This window comes from Athene noctua, chromosome 2 (assembly GCF_965140245.1).
Source record: "Athene noctua chromosome 2, bAthNoc1.hap1.1, whole genome shotgun sequence".
In the NCBI taxonomy this organism is placed as follows: Eukaryota; Metazoa; Chordata; class Aves; order Strigiformes; family Strigidae; genus Athene; species Athene noctua.
The window spans coordinates 67,311,652-67,329,690 of NC_134038.1; the positions used below are offsets into that span (position 1 = coordinate 67,311,652).

Consider the following 18,039-nt stretch of genomic DNA (forward strand, 5'->3'; position numbering starts at 1 on the left):
TTCTTTTGCAGCATCTATTTGCACCAGAAACAAAAAACACCCTAAGGGGAAAATACAACTGAATAGACTATGTTCTCAGTAAACATTTCCAGAAGCATGCACTTTATGATTTTTGCGCAGTTCAGTTTTCTCAGCTGTCTTCGAGAAGCAGCAGCAGCCCTCCGCAGCATACCATTCAAACCATTTTATATCAGTGTGCTATAGATTCAGAGGTCTTTCCATTTTTGGCATGCTTCTCCTGCATCCAATAAAAAAAAAAAAAAAAAAAAACCAACCTCAAATCCAAGAAATTTCAACTTAATTTTAACTTTATTTCCACTAGGAATGATTCCACAGTAAGAGGAAAAAGAAATTGTCCCAGAGATGGTGATTTCCAACAGCTGAACACTCTGATTTTATTATTTTAATTAATAGAATGTTCTGCACTTTAACAACAAACCAAAAAAACCTGTTTCTATTATTATTTTCTGTATTACGGGAACAGAATTCAGAATTTCCTATCAACTAAAAGATGTTTTTACTGATCAAGCTCATCTCCATGTAAGTAGGTATTAACATTGTCCCTGTTACAGAGTAAATGAGCTGTAACAGCTCTGGTTCTATCTCTGCTTCTGACAAAAACATATTTAGAGGCATTCCAGAAATTCTTCACAATTTCTTTAAAGCAGCATTTTGTGTTTTAATTTCTTTAATTGTCAGTGAACTTTTTATTCCTGTGTCTGTTAATAGAACAAAACTAACCAATTTTGTTGCTACTTTCTTTGTTACCTTATTTTTATGGCATCTTGCATTCCATGATATGAAGATGTGAAACCATCAGGATGAGGATTCTCAATTCCATTCAGATCTCAAAAAAAAATGTAAGTTAACATTAAAAGGTTCATTTACCATCTGGCCCCGGCATGTCTATATTATACCAGCATTTGGCTGCAAAGCTGAAGAGCTTTAATTAGAACCACTGAATGCTACCCAACATCACAAGCAGGAAGCAAATTTTAATTACACAATTTAATTTTTTTTTTCCCCCAAGCACACTAATTTGTAACCATCCAAAACATCTTTCATCATGCTACAAAAGTAGTAATCATTAATATATAGACCTTTACGTTCAGTCAAACACACTACTGCTTTAGTTGGGAAAAAGTTCACATTAAAAGAGCCTGAACTGACAGACAGTATAAACCAGCTTTCATTTCATTCTCATACTGGTGAGATAAGAGAAGGCAAATGATACTTCCGCTAGCACATCAGTGCCTCTTAACCATAGTCTGGTGAGATCTCTTGGGACATAACCCTGAATTTGCAAGCATGGCCAACCTCTGTTGACTTTGCTAAAGCTTTCAATTGTGAGGGCTCCCTAAATTGGCTACAATCCAGGCACTTCTCAACGCAGAACTAAGGACTGACAGCACTGACTTTTTATTACTATTTTTAATCTTTATTTTAAAAAATATGCGGAGACCTATTAGTAATCCTTATACAGGAGAGGATTTTTGATTACAAAAGCTTTTGAGTCAGGCCAAGCGGCCACTGGGAATAACTTCGGAGTATTTGTTGTAGGATGAATTTGTACTGCTGACTGCAGTAGTTCATTCTGCTGATAACTCTTTGTAAAAGAACCAACAATAAGAAAAGATCTGTCAATGTATGGTATTTAATGATACTAAGAAAAACAACAGTTACCTGTTTTAAAAGTGTGTTTTAACATGGAAAGAAAGAACATGAGCTTTACTACCTTTCCACAACACAGAAATTTCAGCTACATGGAGAAATAAATAACAAGAACCTCAAAACAAAGTTATTCATTTAATTAAAATAACACTGTACAAAATTTGAACATAGCAAAATCAGTTACACTGAGTTCATATTAAGTAAAACAACAAACTTACAGAAGGTAAACACCGCTATATTAACTACCATGTCACTGTGTGCTGCCATTGCTTGGTCTTCTCAGAGTTCCACTTTCAGTCAGGATCCTTATAACATTTGGAATATCAATTCCTTAGTTAAAGGCAAACAAACAAACAAAAACAGAAAACAAGTGGGTTTATGATAAAATACATTTAAAAGCACAAGTTATAATGAAACACTGAGATGCTGACATGAGTTTGGATCCTTTATTATTAAATGAAGAACACCCTAACTGTTAACAATCAGAATGTGCCTGAAAACTGTAACTGTATTTCTATGATCAGCTGTACTCATTCAGTTAAAGGGTCTGTCTTGCCCCTCTACTCTGTCTCCAACCTTGAAAAATCTGCAGCTGATAATCAGGAAAGCATGACCAGAAGTACTTGATTTTATCACTGTAACAGTAAGTCAAAGTGTCATCTTCTGAACACAAGCAAGAAGGCCACGTTGCTTTGGTGAAACTAATGCCCATGACTTTAGGAGGGGGAGAGGAGAGGTAGAAGAAACACAGGGACTGCTTAAGTGGTTAATAATAAACATTCAGCACCCATAGCCAAATGTTAAGGGAAGAGTAAGAGCAGGGCAAGTGTGCCTGATGCTTGGTGGGGTGTGGGAATACTATGCTCTCCCCATCTCAGATCATCTTCAGCTCAGGAAACTTTCCAAGTCTGATACAGCAAATTTTTCAGTAGTCTTCCTCCAAAAACTTATCCAGTCTGGCCCACAGAACAAAGACACATGTAATATTTTTTGTATCCACTGTAGCCTTTTGCCAGGATTTCCATAGATCATCCATCTACTACTGCATGAAGAACCATCTCTTCTTGTCCATTTTGAAGTTGGACTCCCACACTACTCCAAGTTTATGGATCAAAAGAGATAGAAAATAATAGAATCCTGTCTGTCATCTCCATCCACTCATGACTTTACAAATCTCTGTTACAGTATCTCAGTCATCTCTTTTCCAGGCCAAAGAGTCCTAGCTTTCTATTGCTTCTTATATGGAAGATACTCCCATATTTTTGTTGCCTTCTCTAAACCTTTTGCAGTAATAAAGTCCTTTATCTGAAATAAGGGAAACAGAACTGCATGCCCTATGCCAGATACATGCAAAGCATGAGTTTATGCAAAATCAAAATGATGACTCCCATCTTTATTTTCATTCCTTCTTTAATTCCTTGTATTCAACATACTCTTCTGACTGATAAGTTGGTATTTCCACTGATCTGATGAGAAGCTTTTGAAATTCATCAGTCAACTAACACTGTTAACTGTTTCAAAATTTGACAAAATTGAAGATGAAGATACTAAATAGCACAGGCCTATAGCCGGTTCTCTACTGGAACATCTTTTCACTGTAAAAAGCAATTGCCCATTTGCTATCTCTTTATTATTTAAAGATAAAAAATTTCCCTCTTTTCCCACAGCCAGTCAGTTCCCTTAAAAGCCTCTGATTAGAGTACCTATCAAAAGCTTCTCGGAATTCCAAACAGACTAGATGAAGTAGATCATCTTTATCTGACTCCTTTGCTGACCCATTTCAAACAACTCCAGAAAGTCTGTAAGGAAGGTTTTCTTATCACAAAAGCTATATTAATTCCCCACCAACCACTCTAAGCAGATCATGTTTTTCCAAGTCTCCACTAATTTCTACATTGTTTTTCTAAACAGTAGAATAGAAGTTGGTAGTTTCAAAGATCACCTGGAACCCTACACTGGTTTTGGCTGGGATGGAGTTAACTTTCTTCACAGCAGCCTGTATGGTGCTGTGTTTTGGATTTGTGGCCAGAACCATGTTGATAACACAGCAGTGTTTTGGCTTTTGCTGAAGGGTGCTTGCACAGCATCAAGGCCTTATCTCCTTCCCACTCTTCACACCCACAGTGATTAGGTTGGGAATAGGAAAAAGACCACTAGGGGACAAAACTGGGACAAATGATCCAAGCTGGCCAAAGGGATATTCCATACATCATGCACAGCAATAAAAACTGGGGGGGGGACGGGACACAAGGGGGTGGGGTTGGCTGCCAAGGCAGCTGTTGCTCAGAGACTGGCTGGGCATCAATCTGCTTGTGGGAAGTGCTGAGCAGTTGTCTTTGCATCATTTGTTCCTCCCCACCCTTTCTTGCCTTTCACTTACTAAACTGTTATCATGACCCACTAGTTTTCTCACTTTTTTTTTTCCCCTCTCTTTTGTTATTCTCTTCCCTGTCCAGCTCTGGGGGATGGGGTGTGGGCAGTGAGCAAGCAGTTGAGTTCAACACACAACAAAACCTTTTAAAAAAAAGAGACAAATATGCATAAAAGAACCAAGTTTGCACCCATAAATTTGCAGGTTCCAAAGGAAGCTTTATGGGAGAAATCACTACCATCAGTAACTTAACCATTTTGTTCTGGAGGTCCCTAAGACCAGCTGATATTCATGGAATAGTTATAACGGTTTACTACTTTCTTTGTTTTTTATGTTGTCAATTTGTTCCAGAACTTCCATTCCAAACAGATACTCTGCTGAGTTGTGTGCACACAGGCCCAAGGAGAGGTTATGGCATGGACTGCACTCTCTCCAGTTTCTTCCACAGGGAGCACTCAGATAAAGAATATCTTAAGCTTCTCTACAATGTACTTGTCTTTATTGTTTGTTTTTTTTTTTACCCTGATGATCTTAAACACATTCTGAGAAGCTTAAAAATGTACTCAGGAAGCTTCTGAAGAAAGAGTAGCAGTTGGCTGAAGATATGAGAATGTTTAGTAGCTGAAACTTATTAGAAACTTGTAAGAAAAAGAAAGACTACTTGTCTCTGATTCATTACTGTGCAAGTACAGTTCCTTCAGGAATCAAGAAATACAAATTTCTTTGCTGTTGGATTCCCAAAACCACTGTTCTCCCAGTTATATCACAGGCGATAGTTTCTGCTTTTTTTTACTAATAATATGCTTGATTTTAGTTTACTTTCATCATGTAAATGTTACTATGCACAAATGAGAAAGAATTTTAAAAGAAATTCAGCAATTAACATTTCATGTGATGGCAGCCATTTTGAATTACCATTTTTAAACTGGATCCTGCAAAAGTTAGAAGGGGAAAAAAAAGTCTGTTCAACCCTCCTTAATACCTCAAAGTTCTTTGACCCATATAGTACTTAATATTTGACAGAGCTAACAAAATTATGTTATGTATATTTTCATATATGTGTGCATGCACATACACATGAGTTACCTCTGAAAGCTGGATTTGCTGCTGCTATTTTGTGTAGAGTAGCAGTAACTTCCTCAACGTTCATATTTCTTACACTGTTCAAAAATTCAGTAGTGATGTTGTTCTCATATGCTGTTTCCGAAGAGCCACTTGAAAAGTTTTGGGGTTCATCATCTTCATTTACTGATAAGGACTGCTTAGCTGATCGGCTGCTTGAATAGTCTTTAAGAAGAGAAATACTGTTTTTCAGTAAAAGAAGTTTCTGAAGAGCCTTCATTACTTATTTCTCTAAATAGGGCTTTCCAGTCTGGCACAGCAGCACTGCTGGTAAGGTTCACATCTGACTTCGCTACATTTTCATACAACTGAGATTCAGGAATGCTTTCTGTTTACAGAAAATCCTAGAGAAACACAGGTGGGGAGGTAGGTGAAAGCTATTTCCATTATGCTTTCAAAAAGGAACCAGAAATTCCAAGTGAGTCATTGAAATTTTGGTATTAGCATTGTATTAATGGAGGTTTTCAAAAGCTAAACTTCCTAGAAAAAAATAAAATTGACACCGAACACTAAAAAAATTAAATCAAACAGAATAGCTTCGCTAGTATTCTGGGTATTTTGCTTCTCCAGGCATATGATTGTATTCTTCCTATGCTTGAGAAAAATAACAATTTGTTTATATCAAGAAGGATGTGACCTAAAAAATATCAAAGATTCTTTGAAAGAATTAATCAGAAGTACTGAAGCCAAGTAGCTGCAATATTCAGGTATTAAACAGAATTATCCATCCTATGAAATATAATTTTGTTTCCACTAACATCTTGTTTGGACTCGACCTGCACTAAGCCTCTTCACCACCAAGAAGAGAAAGAAAAGGGAGGATGGCAGGGGAGAAAAACCCAGAAACAGTTGCCTCGGAACAGAGGAAAGTCAGAGTTGATACTAATTCAATTTCTCCCCAAATCCTACAGTTAAGTAGGATGCATGTTTTTTTAATAGTCTGCCCTTTCTAACATCTGTAGAGGATGGAACACACACCCCAGCCCCCCCACCTATTAACTTACGGTACTTGATCCTGGCTTTATTCTACTCTTAAACTCTGCTTTTAGAGAAGCAGGAAAAAAAGGCTTACTAAAATTTATGCAAGGTTTTAAGATTAAAGCACATTCAAGACTGCAAAACTGTATTACCAGTATCAGAGTCACTAATATCTGCTGAAGTCAGGTCAGACTGTTCTGTGGAATATTCCAATGCTGCTTCTCCATTATATTCAGTATCTAAGAGGTCCTACGAGTTTGAAAGAAGTTGCATTCAGAGTTTCATCAAGATGACTTCTTGAAATGATGAACTACTACATTTTTAATGATCACAAACCAAATAAAAGACCAGTATTTCTGCTACCAAATCTGAAAAATCAAGTATTTCTCTGAAAATCATGCAGCTGGTAATGAACTTCTATGTATATATACACTGCTTACATTATTTCTCTACATCTGAAAAGGCATAGTATTAGGCCAAGAATTGGTACTTACAGAGCCCAATTCTCAACCTGTCAGGTCTAAAAATGAAACACTTTACACTGAGAATAAAAGATTTAGTTAAAAATTACCAGTTGAAAGATCACAGTTTAGAATACTAAAAACCCCTAATGTGGGAAAACATTTTATTTTTATACAACTAGTAGGTTAAAAGTTACTTCAGTTAGAACTTAACTGTTTTACAACATGTCAGATTTTGTCCTTTTACCATATGAATAAAACAACAAAATCCTATATGGAAAAACCAGCAGGAATAACGTGAAAGTAAGCTTAATGAGGAAGAAAAAGGCAGTAAGTAATTAATGACAACTATAGGCATGGAATTTATCATGGAGAATTATTGCCTTTGGGGCAGAAAGCAAGCAATAGAGGGAATATGGATATGGGGAACAAAGATAAACTTTATAATTAAGTCCTAAATTCAGTCAGGCTGTTAAAGACAAAAGAAGAAACAAAACATTTTTTTCTTAAAGTGTCACCTCTGTGATTCTCTCAGGCTTGTTGGCTGTTACTTACCCTCATTTGGCATTTTCCACTTAAGGTCACCCTTTAATTAAAAAAGTAATTAAGTAGCTGTGGTAGGAGGAGTAGCTGTTGTGGTGAATGAGAAGTCTGTTCAACACTGACAGTTCTGCAAGAAATGCTAGGAGGGATAAAGTATTTCCTATGGCAAAGATATTGAATGGTTCACCACAAGAGGAAAGTTCCTGCCATCCCTGTTGACAACAGGGCAATGAACAAAAAGTCATTCCAAGAGTGGAAACTGAAGATTATGGTATAATGGAATGTAAACTGCACATATAGGGAACACAGGTGGGAACCACAGCAGCCTCGAAATACTTAACAACACCTCCATACTATGCTTATGTAAGGACAAGTCAGTCAAAAGTAATAGCAGAGAGGGGAAAAACTGGGTGGAGGAATAGTGGAGGAAGAAAGAGAACTCAAGGGGAACAGTCCAGAGTAGGACCAAACCTTGTATAAGAAAGCAAATTGATGTCAATGAAAATGGGATATAGAAAAGAGTGTCAAGGAGGTCAGCGGAGATGAGAAAAGCTTAAGTTAGAAAAGGGTCAAAAATAGCAGAAAAACTTAAATGTAAGGAAGAGCATGGAAAATAGAGAGACAATATGATTTTTAGCTTCTATTAAAAAAAAAAGCAAGCACCTTGAACAGAAAATATTAAGACTCAACAGCAATACTATGCTTATCCTATCATCACTACAAAAATTCAAGTATTTAATGGGCAAAATGTAAAACAGTCTCCGCAAAACTTTAATTAAACTATTTGTAATAAAAAAAAAAATGCATAATCACAGGAATCTACAGATTTGTAGAACAAAGCCAAAACAAAAGCCACATTACTTTGTTTGATGCAGCCTGTTGACGATATTCCACCAGTGCATCTGTAAGAGTCTGTGTAACTTTTAGGATAAATGAAGCATCATCTTCATTCAGTATCTCAAAACGTTGCTAGGAAAAAAACAAAACACACAACATAAAAACTTTCCTTCTGAAAGATTAAAACATCACCACAGATAAACAAAAACTGCAGGAACCTCATTTTTTTATGTCTTTATCCTTCTATCAGACATGACTGAAGTTACAAATCAAATAGTTAATTGAGGGTAGGGAGGTGGAATGGAAGAAGATCCTAACAGAAAGAAGATGCAGCTACCTGAAATAGCCATTTGAAAAGAAACAACCCAAGAATATGCCTGGAAATACATACAGGAAAATGCTTTTCTTTAAGTATTTTGATCTCTTTCTGAGGTACCTGCATACAAATGTGAATGTGTACAACTTCCCTGAGGCAATATAGTCATAACCCATTTCTCCAGAAAGTAGCAAAAAAGCAGAACACTACCGAATTTAAAAATATATGCCACCTTGCCTTATACTAACCTTCTTCTTCCCCAAAACCCTAAGGAAAAAGGAATCTTACTCTGAAGCTCTGGTAGGGGAGCAAGTTCTAGTGCCAACAGCCCTCACAGAGCACGCTACATGCATCATACTCTCATCTATACTAATGAAGTTCTGTCAAAACCACTTCCACTGGGCACAATGTAACAGAACTGCAGGTCTGTCCTAACAATGCAAAGTCCTCTGCATTAGAAACAGACACCTTTAAACACTCCAGACAATGGAAAAAAGGAATTAAAAACTAGCATGAAGATAATATGTGACAGCATAACAGGGATTATGTTATATTTTTAACACTAATAGTATTTACTCTCCTGGTCTGCACAAGTTAAATTTAAAGAAGATCTTATCAAATAGGCGGAAAAAAGATTAAACTTGGGCAAGGATATCTCTGCTACCAGCTGAAAAAACAAATACAATTATTTTAATGACAAATCTGAGCATATCAATTTTCGCAATTAAAAAAAGTATACAGTATGGATGATTATTGAACAACTGGAATTATTCAATGATATAAACAGCAAGTCCTGAAACAATACTTGTAAAATTACTTTCTACTACACATGAAACCTTTTGAATCCAGCAACAGAAACACATAATGCAGTTTTTTAAAAAATTACTGTAGATGCTAATATTAAACAATTCTCAAACAGACAATTTTTGTTTGACAACATTGTGTTAAACAACACAAACAATTCTCAAAGTTCTTTCCAAACCAGAACATTGTTCCAATCACATTCCCAGCAGTCCTCTTTTGTTCTTGGAGGACAATCATACTAAGCAAGAGGATGCCTCAAAACAAATTCAAGTTTTGTTAGCAAGGCGCAATCTTTACACCTAATAATTCCCTATTAAACAGCGGAAAAAAGATTTTATGATAGCCAATAGTGCTTAAATTGCCATGCAGTAGCTGTGTCACAGCAACTATCAGTAAAGATTTTCATACAGTTTGTCATTGATGCTTTTAATAAAAATCACCATTTCTGCATGCAAGACCACAAAAGTTAATACATCTAACAACTGGAAGCTGCTAATTTTCCACTCTCATTGATTGTATCTCTGCTGTAAATATGTACATAACACATTTCTAACATCTGAACAGAACTCAGGTGTTCTGCCACTTACTTTACAAATGGAATAGGTAGGGGTTTTTAGTTTATGGCTTGGGGGGGGGGGGGGGGAGTGTGTTTGTTTAAGTATACAACTTGTATTTTATTTCTTAAAAATTGCTTCTTTCCTTTCTACATCTTTCAGATACTTTTCTTCATTCTGCTTCCTTCCATTATTGACTTACATCTTTCCACATTCCACAGTTGAAAATGATGGAGTAATTATAAAAGAAAGGAAAACAAATTTTAGAAGGTTATTTTACTTAATCACGTAGTTCAGGAGTGGAGTTAAGCTATAGCTGAGAAAAATACATTAATTTTCAATGCAACTCATTCCTCTGACAGTAAACCAATACTTTGGCAAAAACCCTGTCTAGAAACTTTAGAATGAATAGCTATATTATAAATTCAACAATATTCATTTTATTCTGAATCCCACCTTCTGACAAAATATGTTGTTAGATTAGCAGACTGCCTACATTTTGGCTTTCATGGTACTTGGTACATTTTAAACTTAGTAATTCTATGATTTTTTTTTTTTTTTCAACAATTTCATTACAATGTAAGATTTAACACTCACCAAATAACCCAACAGTTCTTCTTGACTAGAGAATTCTTCAGGACTTGATGTAAATTCTTGCTGTTTAATATAGCAAAAAAAAAATAATCCAGAGATTATGTGCAGTAATTATAATTAAAATTAAAAATTCATTATTATCATTATTCAAGATTCTTTCTCTAATTAAATTGCATGTGCTTGTATGAAATGTGTACATGTGTTTTCATGACAAAGTAGAATACCTTGTTCTTAATAGCTTTGTTCCGTAACTTGTGCCTAATTTATTGTCAATAATATTATCAATTTTAATAAGCAAAAGCAAACACCATTGCCAAACATACATTAAAGCAATTACTTCCCCAGCTATTTATAAACTGAACCAACCCATCAGCAGAAAAATACTCACCTCAACTTCCTCGTTTTCCTCCTGCGATTGTTTATTGGTCTCACACCTTAAGATAGAATAAATAAACAAATAAACCAGTATACAGTTGGTTGATCAACAATGTATAGCCAGTCAATAACTGATAATCACTTTAAATTCCTGACACGCTACTAGTGGTTCTGACACACTCTGACAGATCACGTTACTTCCTTCCAGAAATCCCAGTAGTTCCAGATATCATTGTAAAAATTGTTTATAAGGGTGTTTTTTTAGTGTGTTTAGCTAGTATGTAAGTTCTAAAACACAGAATTAAGAAAAAGGTTTGACACTGGTAGTAAAAGCTGCAAGCTTTTTGTATGCATTGCAGAAAGACAAGGCCTCTAATTACAGTACGATTTTTATCAGCACTTCGCAAACTTGGCTTTACAAAAAATATAAAAAGAAGTATAAAAAGAAAATAATTATAAAAAGGAGAAGTATTTTACGGTGTAGCCACAGGGGTACTGGGCATACAAAGATTCATATAGCTAAAAGTTACTAACCCACGTTTGTGCTGTTCTGCAACTACAATTACTATCGATGCATTCCATCCCCTTGCAAGCCCAGGAACCTGGGCTGAGAGTGGGTTTTTTTTCCAATTAACCAAACCCATATGACTGCCAAGCCTAATCCCTCCTTTTTCTTGAAATCTTTCTTAGGAATCAAAAGTGTAGTAAAAGCAGATGATACCTTTAATGAACTCAAAATAATTTACATCTTCAGATGATTGTCTGTACAGAACTTCACTACAAAGAAATAAGAAGTAATAGAAATTCTCGGGCTAATACTGCAGAATCTTTAAGTGGAAACATCATTTGACTGCTTGCCATCAATGCTAATCTGATTTTACTCCTTTTAAGAAACTATATATCGAGCTCACATCTCTCAGAAGTCTCACAAAAATAAACAGTAAAGGAACAAGCTGAAGTCCAAATTTAGTAACTAACTTCCAAATCAGTCTCTCACTTTAACACCTGGCTGCTCAGTTAACCCAGGATCTATCTGAACAATGGGATTAAAATAACATTAAGTGATTTTCCAAAGGATGCTGTTCTTTAAAGTACAGGACTGCACAGTCAGGTAGAACAGAAATAGACATTCAGGTAGAAAGAGAAATAGACAGCAGCATTTCCAGATGTGGATATCTGAGTTTTTTAGCTCCCTATTTTTGATGTTTTCATGAACTAATTCACTCTTCAGATTAAGAATTGTTACACTTATTTGGAAGCCAGACAAATTAACACAAAGATCCATAAACCTGGACTTGAATCTGGTTTCAATTAATCCTTCTCTTAATGGTTGCCCCACAGAGAGGCAACAGTCCTACAGAAAGATATGTCAGGAACAAGAAAATTTCTCCTTTTACTGGGTAACAGTAAACAAGCAAAAGGTGTTAGCCCTCCACATCTGGACAGACACTACTGGTTTAATGTTAAGAAATGTTCCAAGAGAATGCCATTAGAGCAAAACCAAAGAACTAACTGTTGGAACAAAAGCCTTATGTTTGGGTTGATGGATGTATATCCCTTATTGAATGCTTTCCTGTGGTTCCTGATGTTGCACAAAGATGACTGATGTTGGAGATAACCCCCTCACACAACAGCTGATAGTTCAAACTAAACTCACAATAAAGATGTTTACAAACAGCAAGCACAGTTTTACCATTTAAAACCAGACACAATACTTATTGTTCCTCTATGAAATCTTTTGTAAAGATGAACTCCAATTGTTACAGCTATTTACTGATTATCTTTTCCTTCTAAAATCAGTTCCTGTATCACCCTAATTATCTGACAGGAAGCCATAACAGAGGGTTTTTGAACTGCAAGGGAACATGCTTTTTGAATTTGTAATACATGAGGATTATGCCTTAAGGATAACACAGTTAAATATAAAAATTAGTTGCATCTAAAGCAAAATCTGAGGTCACTTTACATACACCAGGTTTTCTGTTTATGAGATAAGTTTACAGCTGAGCACAATCTCAGAAGACAAGCATTTTAGTATTACAGCACGCCTTTCTTCCTCACAGCATACTCTATGCAAATCCACTGTAGATAGTTACCATCTACAACATTTTCCTTTGAGTAAGTTTTAAGAGTTTTGGTTTGGGGAGGGGGTGGATTTTGTTGTTTGTTTTACTTTTCTGATTTGTTGTCTTTGCTGCCTTCTTCAGTCTTGTTGCCTTTGCTGCTTTCGATAGCCTTATTAGGTTCAACCTTCTCGTCTGTTTTTGCCTGTTCTTTCTGACTTTTTTCCTGCTCCTCTTGAACACTTTTTTCATCTAAAACAATAAAACCAGTATATTTAGTAATGCTTTTCCAATATTTTAATTTAAAAGTATTCTTTGCTTACATTTTTTTTAAAGATAACATCAATAAAACCTGAAGGTGTAAGTAAGGTGTCTTGTGAAGAAATAAAATAAAAGGTAAATCTAAAAATCAAAGATTTGGTTCAGCCACGAAGCAAAAGTTCATCTTTCTGATCAGAAATATTCTGAATGAGAATAATTATAATGCATTCAGACAAAACCCTAGTCTCACCTTTGACAATAAGTCTAAAACCATGCAGCAACTTCTGATGTTTCTTCAGTTACACAGTGTTCACTAATTTTTATATTTAATTCTGGTTTTGTTTTCAAGAAAATAAGCATTAGCCAAATACCTTCAATGATGTTAAAAAAAAAAATCAATCTATTTCCTTTTTATTATTCTTGTGCTCTAAACAAAGTATGACAAACAGCTGTTACCATTTTTTTTTGTGACACTGAAGAACAGCTTATAGGCCCAAAAAGAGTCTGGGCCCCTTCTGCCAAAAATACGCACAGTAAAAATTTCTAATTATGAATCTTGTCTTGTTTCTGTTCTGAAGTATCCAGTGACATTAAGTAAAACTGGACAGTTTTCTTTGCAAACACTGGGATTATTGTTTCTGCTGCCACAGACCTCAAAACCATCCATACACTGTGTGAATTCACCTTCTGCAGCAGAACATAACTACAGAAGCTATAAACAGGCACATACGGAGTAAATAATTCATGCACTGGTGAAAGTTTAAAAAAAATTAATGAAAAAAAATTTTTCTCTTACCTCGAATAAGGTCTGGCATTTTTCCATCCTTATTTTTACAATCCAATTTTTCTTCATTACTAAGTGATGTATCCACATGCTGAACTTTAGCTTTTGAAGGGCTGTCATCTGCAGCAGGATCTAAACAAACATGCTTGAAATGTAGCACAATGGACATTATCTTGATAGAAGAGGGTTCTAAAACTGCACTTCAATTTCAACTAGCTCTGTTTCTGTGCACTATTAGTTACAAACATTAAGAATAATTTTATAAGCATTATTGTGTGACAGCATATTAAATATGAACTACAAATGAATAACAAAGTGTTATATATTTTATAACATGGTTATAATTACATACATAAATTTCTTTAAAGGTGTAAATATTACAAATAGAATGCCACATAGCCACGTGCAAAATCAGACACATTAACCAATAGGTTACAGTCAAGCAATTTAATTTGAATAGGATTCAACTTATTTCAAAACACTTTCCTAGATTCAAAGTGGATATCTTTCCTCTTCAGACTATAACACTGCTAATCTAGATCATTATAGAAATAATATTCTCATTACTTCTACTGAGCTATTTTGAGACAGCATTTACCTACTAATATACATTAAAATTAAGTACATTAGTTTCAATTCAAATCTTTATTTTCAGTGTAGGTCTGAAAACGAGGGTCTCGCAGCAATTTTTAGCCATTACCTAAAGTGGCAGGCAATTGTACTGTCTGTCCATCTGGGTGACATTGCCCTACAATAAGTTTTGAAAGATTAAACTGAGTGGAGAGTTCTCACAGATACCATGTTCCTACAATTTAGTGAATGTCAATGGCTAGTAAAAGCTCTCTTCCACAGAGAAGAGCTACAACTGCGCTTTAAGAATTCTGTGTGGCTTTCTGGGCCGCAAATTAAATACACACATGGATCTCCAACCTGCTCCTTTTGCCCAGCTCACCAAAATGCTCTTGAGTAGTTGGCACTGCAGAGGCTACAGCAGTAACCAGATAAAAAGAAATCACAGATAAAGGATCCTGGGAAGCAAGGGGGACTGGGATGGAAAGAGGGAGAGAGAACAAAGTCATATAGAACAGGTCTCTCTAGTTATGTTGCCCATGGAAGAATTTGTTCATCCATCAAATTTTCATTATAAACTATATAAAATGCCGCTTAGAACATATGCACACACTACAATTACTGACCAAGTCTTTCAATTTGCCCTTAAATCAAGCTGATTTAGATCAAAGGGAGTTTACCCAAATTAGAAATGTACAATTTACATCCCATTGAGCGCACTTACATTCTTGCCATCTCTTCCTCATTATCGGAGCATCTGTAACAACCTAAAAATAAAACCTATCTATGTTAGCTATTTTGTGAATGAAATGATTCCATAGGTATTTCATTAGAGTTAAATACTTATTTTTTTAAGCATATGACCAGTAGTGTTAAACACAAAAGTGTAAATCCCTGAACGGATATTCAAAAAGTCAGTTACCTGGACACTTAATTTTTTTTTACCACAATTTTTGTTAGAGCTAAAAAAATTAAATAGCTCATTTCAGAAAATATAGCAGTAAAATTAAACTGGGTTATGCATGCTCTATTTAAAAGTTCCTTAAATTAAGGATGGATTTGCTATGGATGTAGTGAAACTGTTCCTAGAAAAACAAAACAGTCTGTAAAACATAGATGGAATTAATTATTTCTATATCCATGAACATAAATCTCAAGTAAAATACACAGTCTTGAGTCAATAAATTTGAATTAATTAAGTCAAAATAAAAAGTTATTGCCAATAGTCAGTTTTGGTTTTCTTTTTAAGCAGAGGTTAAAAATAGAGGATATGCAGGCAGATTTACTTTGATTATCTGAAATCTCTCCCTTCTAGAGCATTCACTCCAGAAGAATGACTTGATCTTCCAATATTCCCATACTTTTTTAAATCAGGAAAAGAGCGGGATCAGTACAGACTCACATCCTTGGGCCTAGCTATGATTGTATCACACAGAAAGAACCAGGGGTCTTTTTTCACATGGGCAGGACATAATGAGCTTAAACACAATAACATTTCTAAATACTATTGTGGTGTAAACATCAACAGAAAGCAATATGAAGATCTTTTTGGAAGAACATGTTTCTAAGGGTGCAGCTCCCCAAGAATTTAAGCTTGTAGTGCTCCTGTGATCCATGGCATTGTTGATAACCCCATATCCACCTGCAAATTCCCACGCTTCCCTCTGTGGTACCAGAAGTTTTACCTGGCTCCTCTGAAAATTGCCACAAGGTGCTAACAAAGCAGAAACTAATTCAGGGAAGTCATAAAGGTAGTTTCCTAGCAACAATGAAACAAATTATTTTGCATAAACACACCCCCTGCTGGGAATTGCTTAAATATTAATACAGATATTGTGTGTTATTTGTGCACTCTAGAGTCACATTTCTCTAGACTCAGGTAGCATGAGCAAACAAGAGAAGTCCTTATGAAGGGAGTGACCAATGAGAAATTGTGTCCAGGATAATCCTGGAAGAACTATTAAGATAACAGAAAGCACTTGTAATAAAGGTTAAAAAAGCAAGATTCTACTACCATCCAAAGCAGATCTGCCCACCATAACAGAAATTACTTTTTTTGGCTTTTTAATAAATAGAAAACTTCTGGAATTCTTAAAGAAATGTACCTTTATTTGTTTTCTTCCTTCTTTCTTCTCAATTGTTAATGCAACTTGCCTAACTTTTCTGTTCAGTTCGGAGCCTTTACCCTTAACTTCATCAGATTCTGCTATCTCAGGATAATGTTGTTTCTGAAAAATAAGGAAATGCAAATCCTGAAGTCACACTTTATCCTACACAAATCTTTCCAGATCTACCACAGCTAATAATCACAGGAAATAAGTCAACTTTTATATATACATAGTAGAACTTATTAAAATTATTATATATAGAATCAGAGTAATTTAGGGGACTGAAGCTCAATCTTCTGCTCAGAACAGGGTTGATGCTGAACGCTGAACTGGTCGCACAGAGCTTTGTCCACATGGGTCTTAAAAACCTGTGAATACACAGATTCCCCCATCTCTGTGGGCAACCTGCTCCACACTTGACTGCCCTCACAGTGAAAAACTCCTTCCTTAGGTCAGGTAGGAAAAATCCCTTGTTTGATTTTATGTTCCTGCCCAGCATGTCCATAAAGGGCCTGATTCTGCCTTAATAATCTCCCCTAAGCTATTGGAGGGCTAGTATTAGATCCCCCTGACACTTTTTCTTCTCCAGCCTGAAAAAGACCAATTACCTCAACCTCTCCTCATAGTACAAGTGCTTCAGCCCCCTGACCATCTTAACAGCTCTCCACTGGACTCACTCCATCAATAGCTTTCTTGTCTGCAGTAGCACAAAACTGGACACAATATTCTAGATATGGCCTAACAAGCATCAAGAACAGAGGAATAATCACTTCCCTTGATCTACTGGCTATATACTTGTTAGTATAGCTCAGCTTGCTGTTAGCCTTCATTGTCACCAAGGTACACTACTTATCTTTAGCTTGTCATCCACCAGGACCCCCAGCTCCTTTTCAGCAGAGCAAATTCCAGCCGTGTAGTCTCCTGCCTTTCCTACTGCCTAAGGTTAATCCACCCAGGTGCATGACTTAAAAGTTATCCCTGCTGAATTATTATTTTATAGTATTTAAGGATATAGCAGAGTGCAGTTAACAAGCATAAGATTCAGAATTGAAGGAAACAGTTCAAAGCAAACCAGAAATACAAGAGCTGACAACATCAAAACTCAGCATATACATCTGAATTAATGACAAGAAACAGCAGGAAAGTTTACAAAGGCCATCTCTGCAGATCAGTACACTTGATAACACATTAGTTCTAAAACTGCTTCAAAATGCTATATGAACTCAACAACTTTCTATGGCTTCAAGATACATGGGATATATAGTTCCAACTTTGAGCACATATTTTATGTAAAGTATCAAAATATTTTTCAGAATATTGCCTTCTCAGTTTTGTTAAAGCCCATCCTAAACAAATATATTCAAGTAAATATTCAAAGACTGGAAAACCTCTTTTCTCTAAATATACTGAGAAGCTTAATATATTTAAGCATTTGTGGGCCAACATAAATCTTAAGAGCTTTGCAAATTTCCATAAAACAGGCACAGAACTTGCATGGCTTGTCCAGCCACAAAACTGGGGATAAAACTTCCCCCCCCCCACCCCAGTCCAATGTCACAACCTCTATTCAATACACATCATGTTAATTTATAATTATGTTCCTTTTAATTTAAAACATCCAAAAGAT

The 18,039-nt window shown here is 35.6% G+C and overlaps 1 protein-coding gene across 3 annotated transcripts in view; it reads right to left on the reverse strand.

Annotated features, from left to right (window-relative positions):
• The window catches only part of LOC141957593 (uncharacterized), a 26,530-nt gene continuing 8,491 nt past the window's right edge, over nt 1-18,039 (reverse strand). For 2 of the 3 annotated variants that reach the window (XM_074899354.1, XM_074899353.1), the window contains exons 9-18: nt 16,410-16,532; nt 15,029-15,071; nt 13,747-13,866; nt 12,800-12,941; nt 10,640-10,685; nt 10,255-10,314; nt 8,008-8,115; nt 6,295-6,391; nt 5,129-5,329; nt 1,794-2,001 (exon numbers count right to left, since the gene is read on the reverse strand). In XM_074899354.1, coding sequence (XP_074755455.1) covers nt 1,922-2,001; nt 5,129-5,329; nt 6,295-6,391; nt 8,008-8,115; nt 10,255-10,314; nt 10,640-10,685; nt 12,800-12,941; nt 13,747-13,866; nt 15,029-15,071; nt 16,410-16,532 — 1,020 coding nt within the window. In that variant the 3' untranslated portion in view covers nt 1,794-1,921. Of the gene's footprint in view, nt 239-768; nt 848-1,793; nt 2,002-5,128; nt 5,330-6,294; nt 6,392-8,007; nt 8,116-10,254; nt 10,315-10,639; nt 10,686-12,799; nt 12,942-13,746; nt 13,867-15,028; nt 15,072-16,409; nt 16,533-18,039 lie in introns of those variants that run through there. The other variant, XR_012633128.1, reaches the window with a different exon arrangement.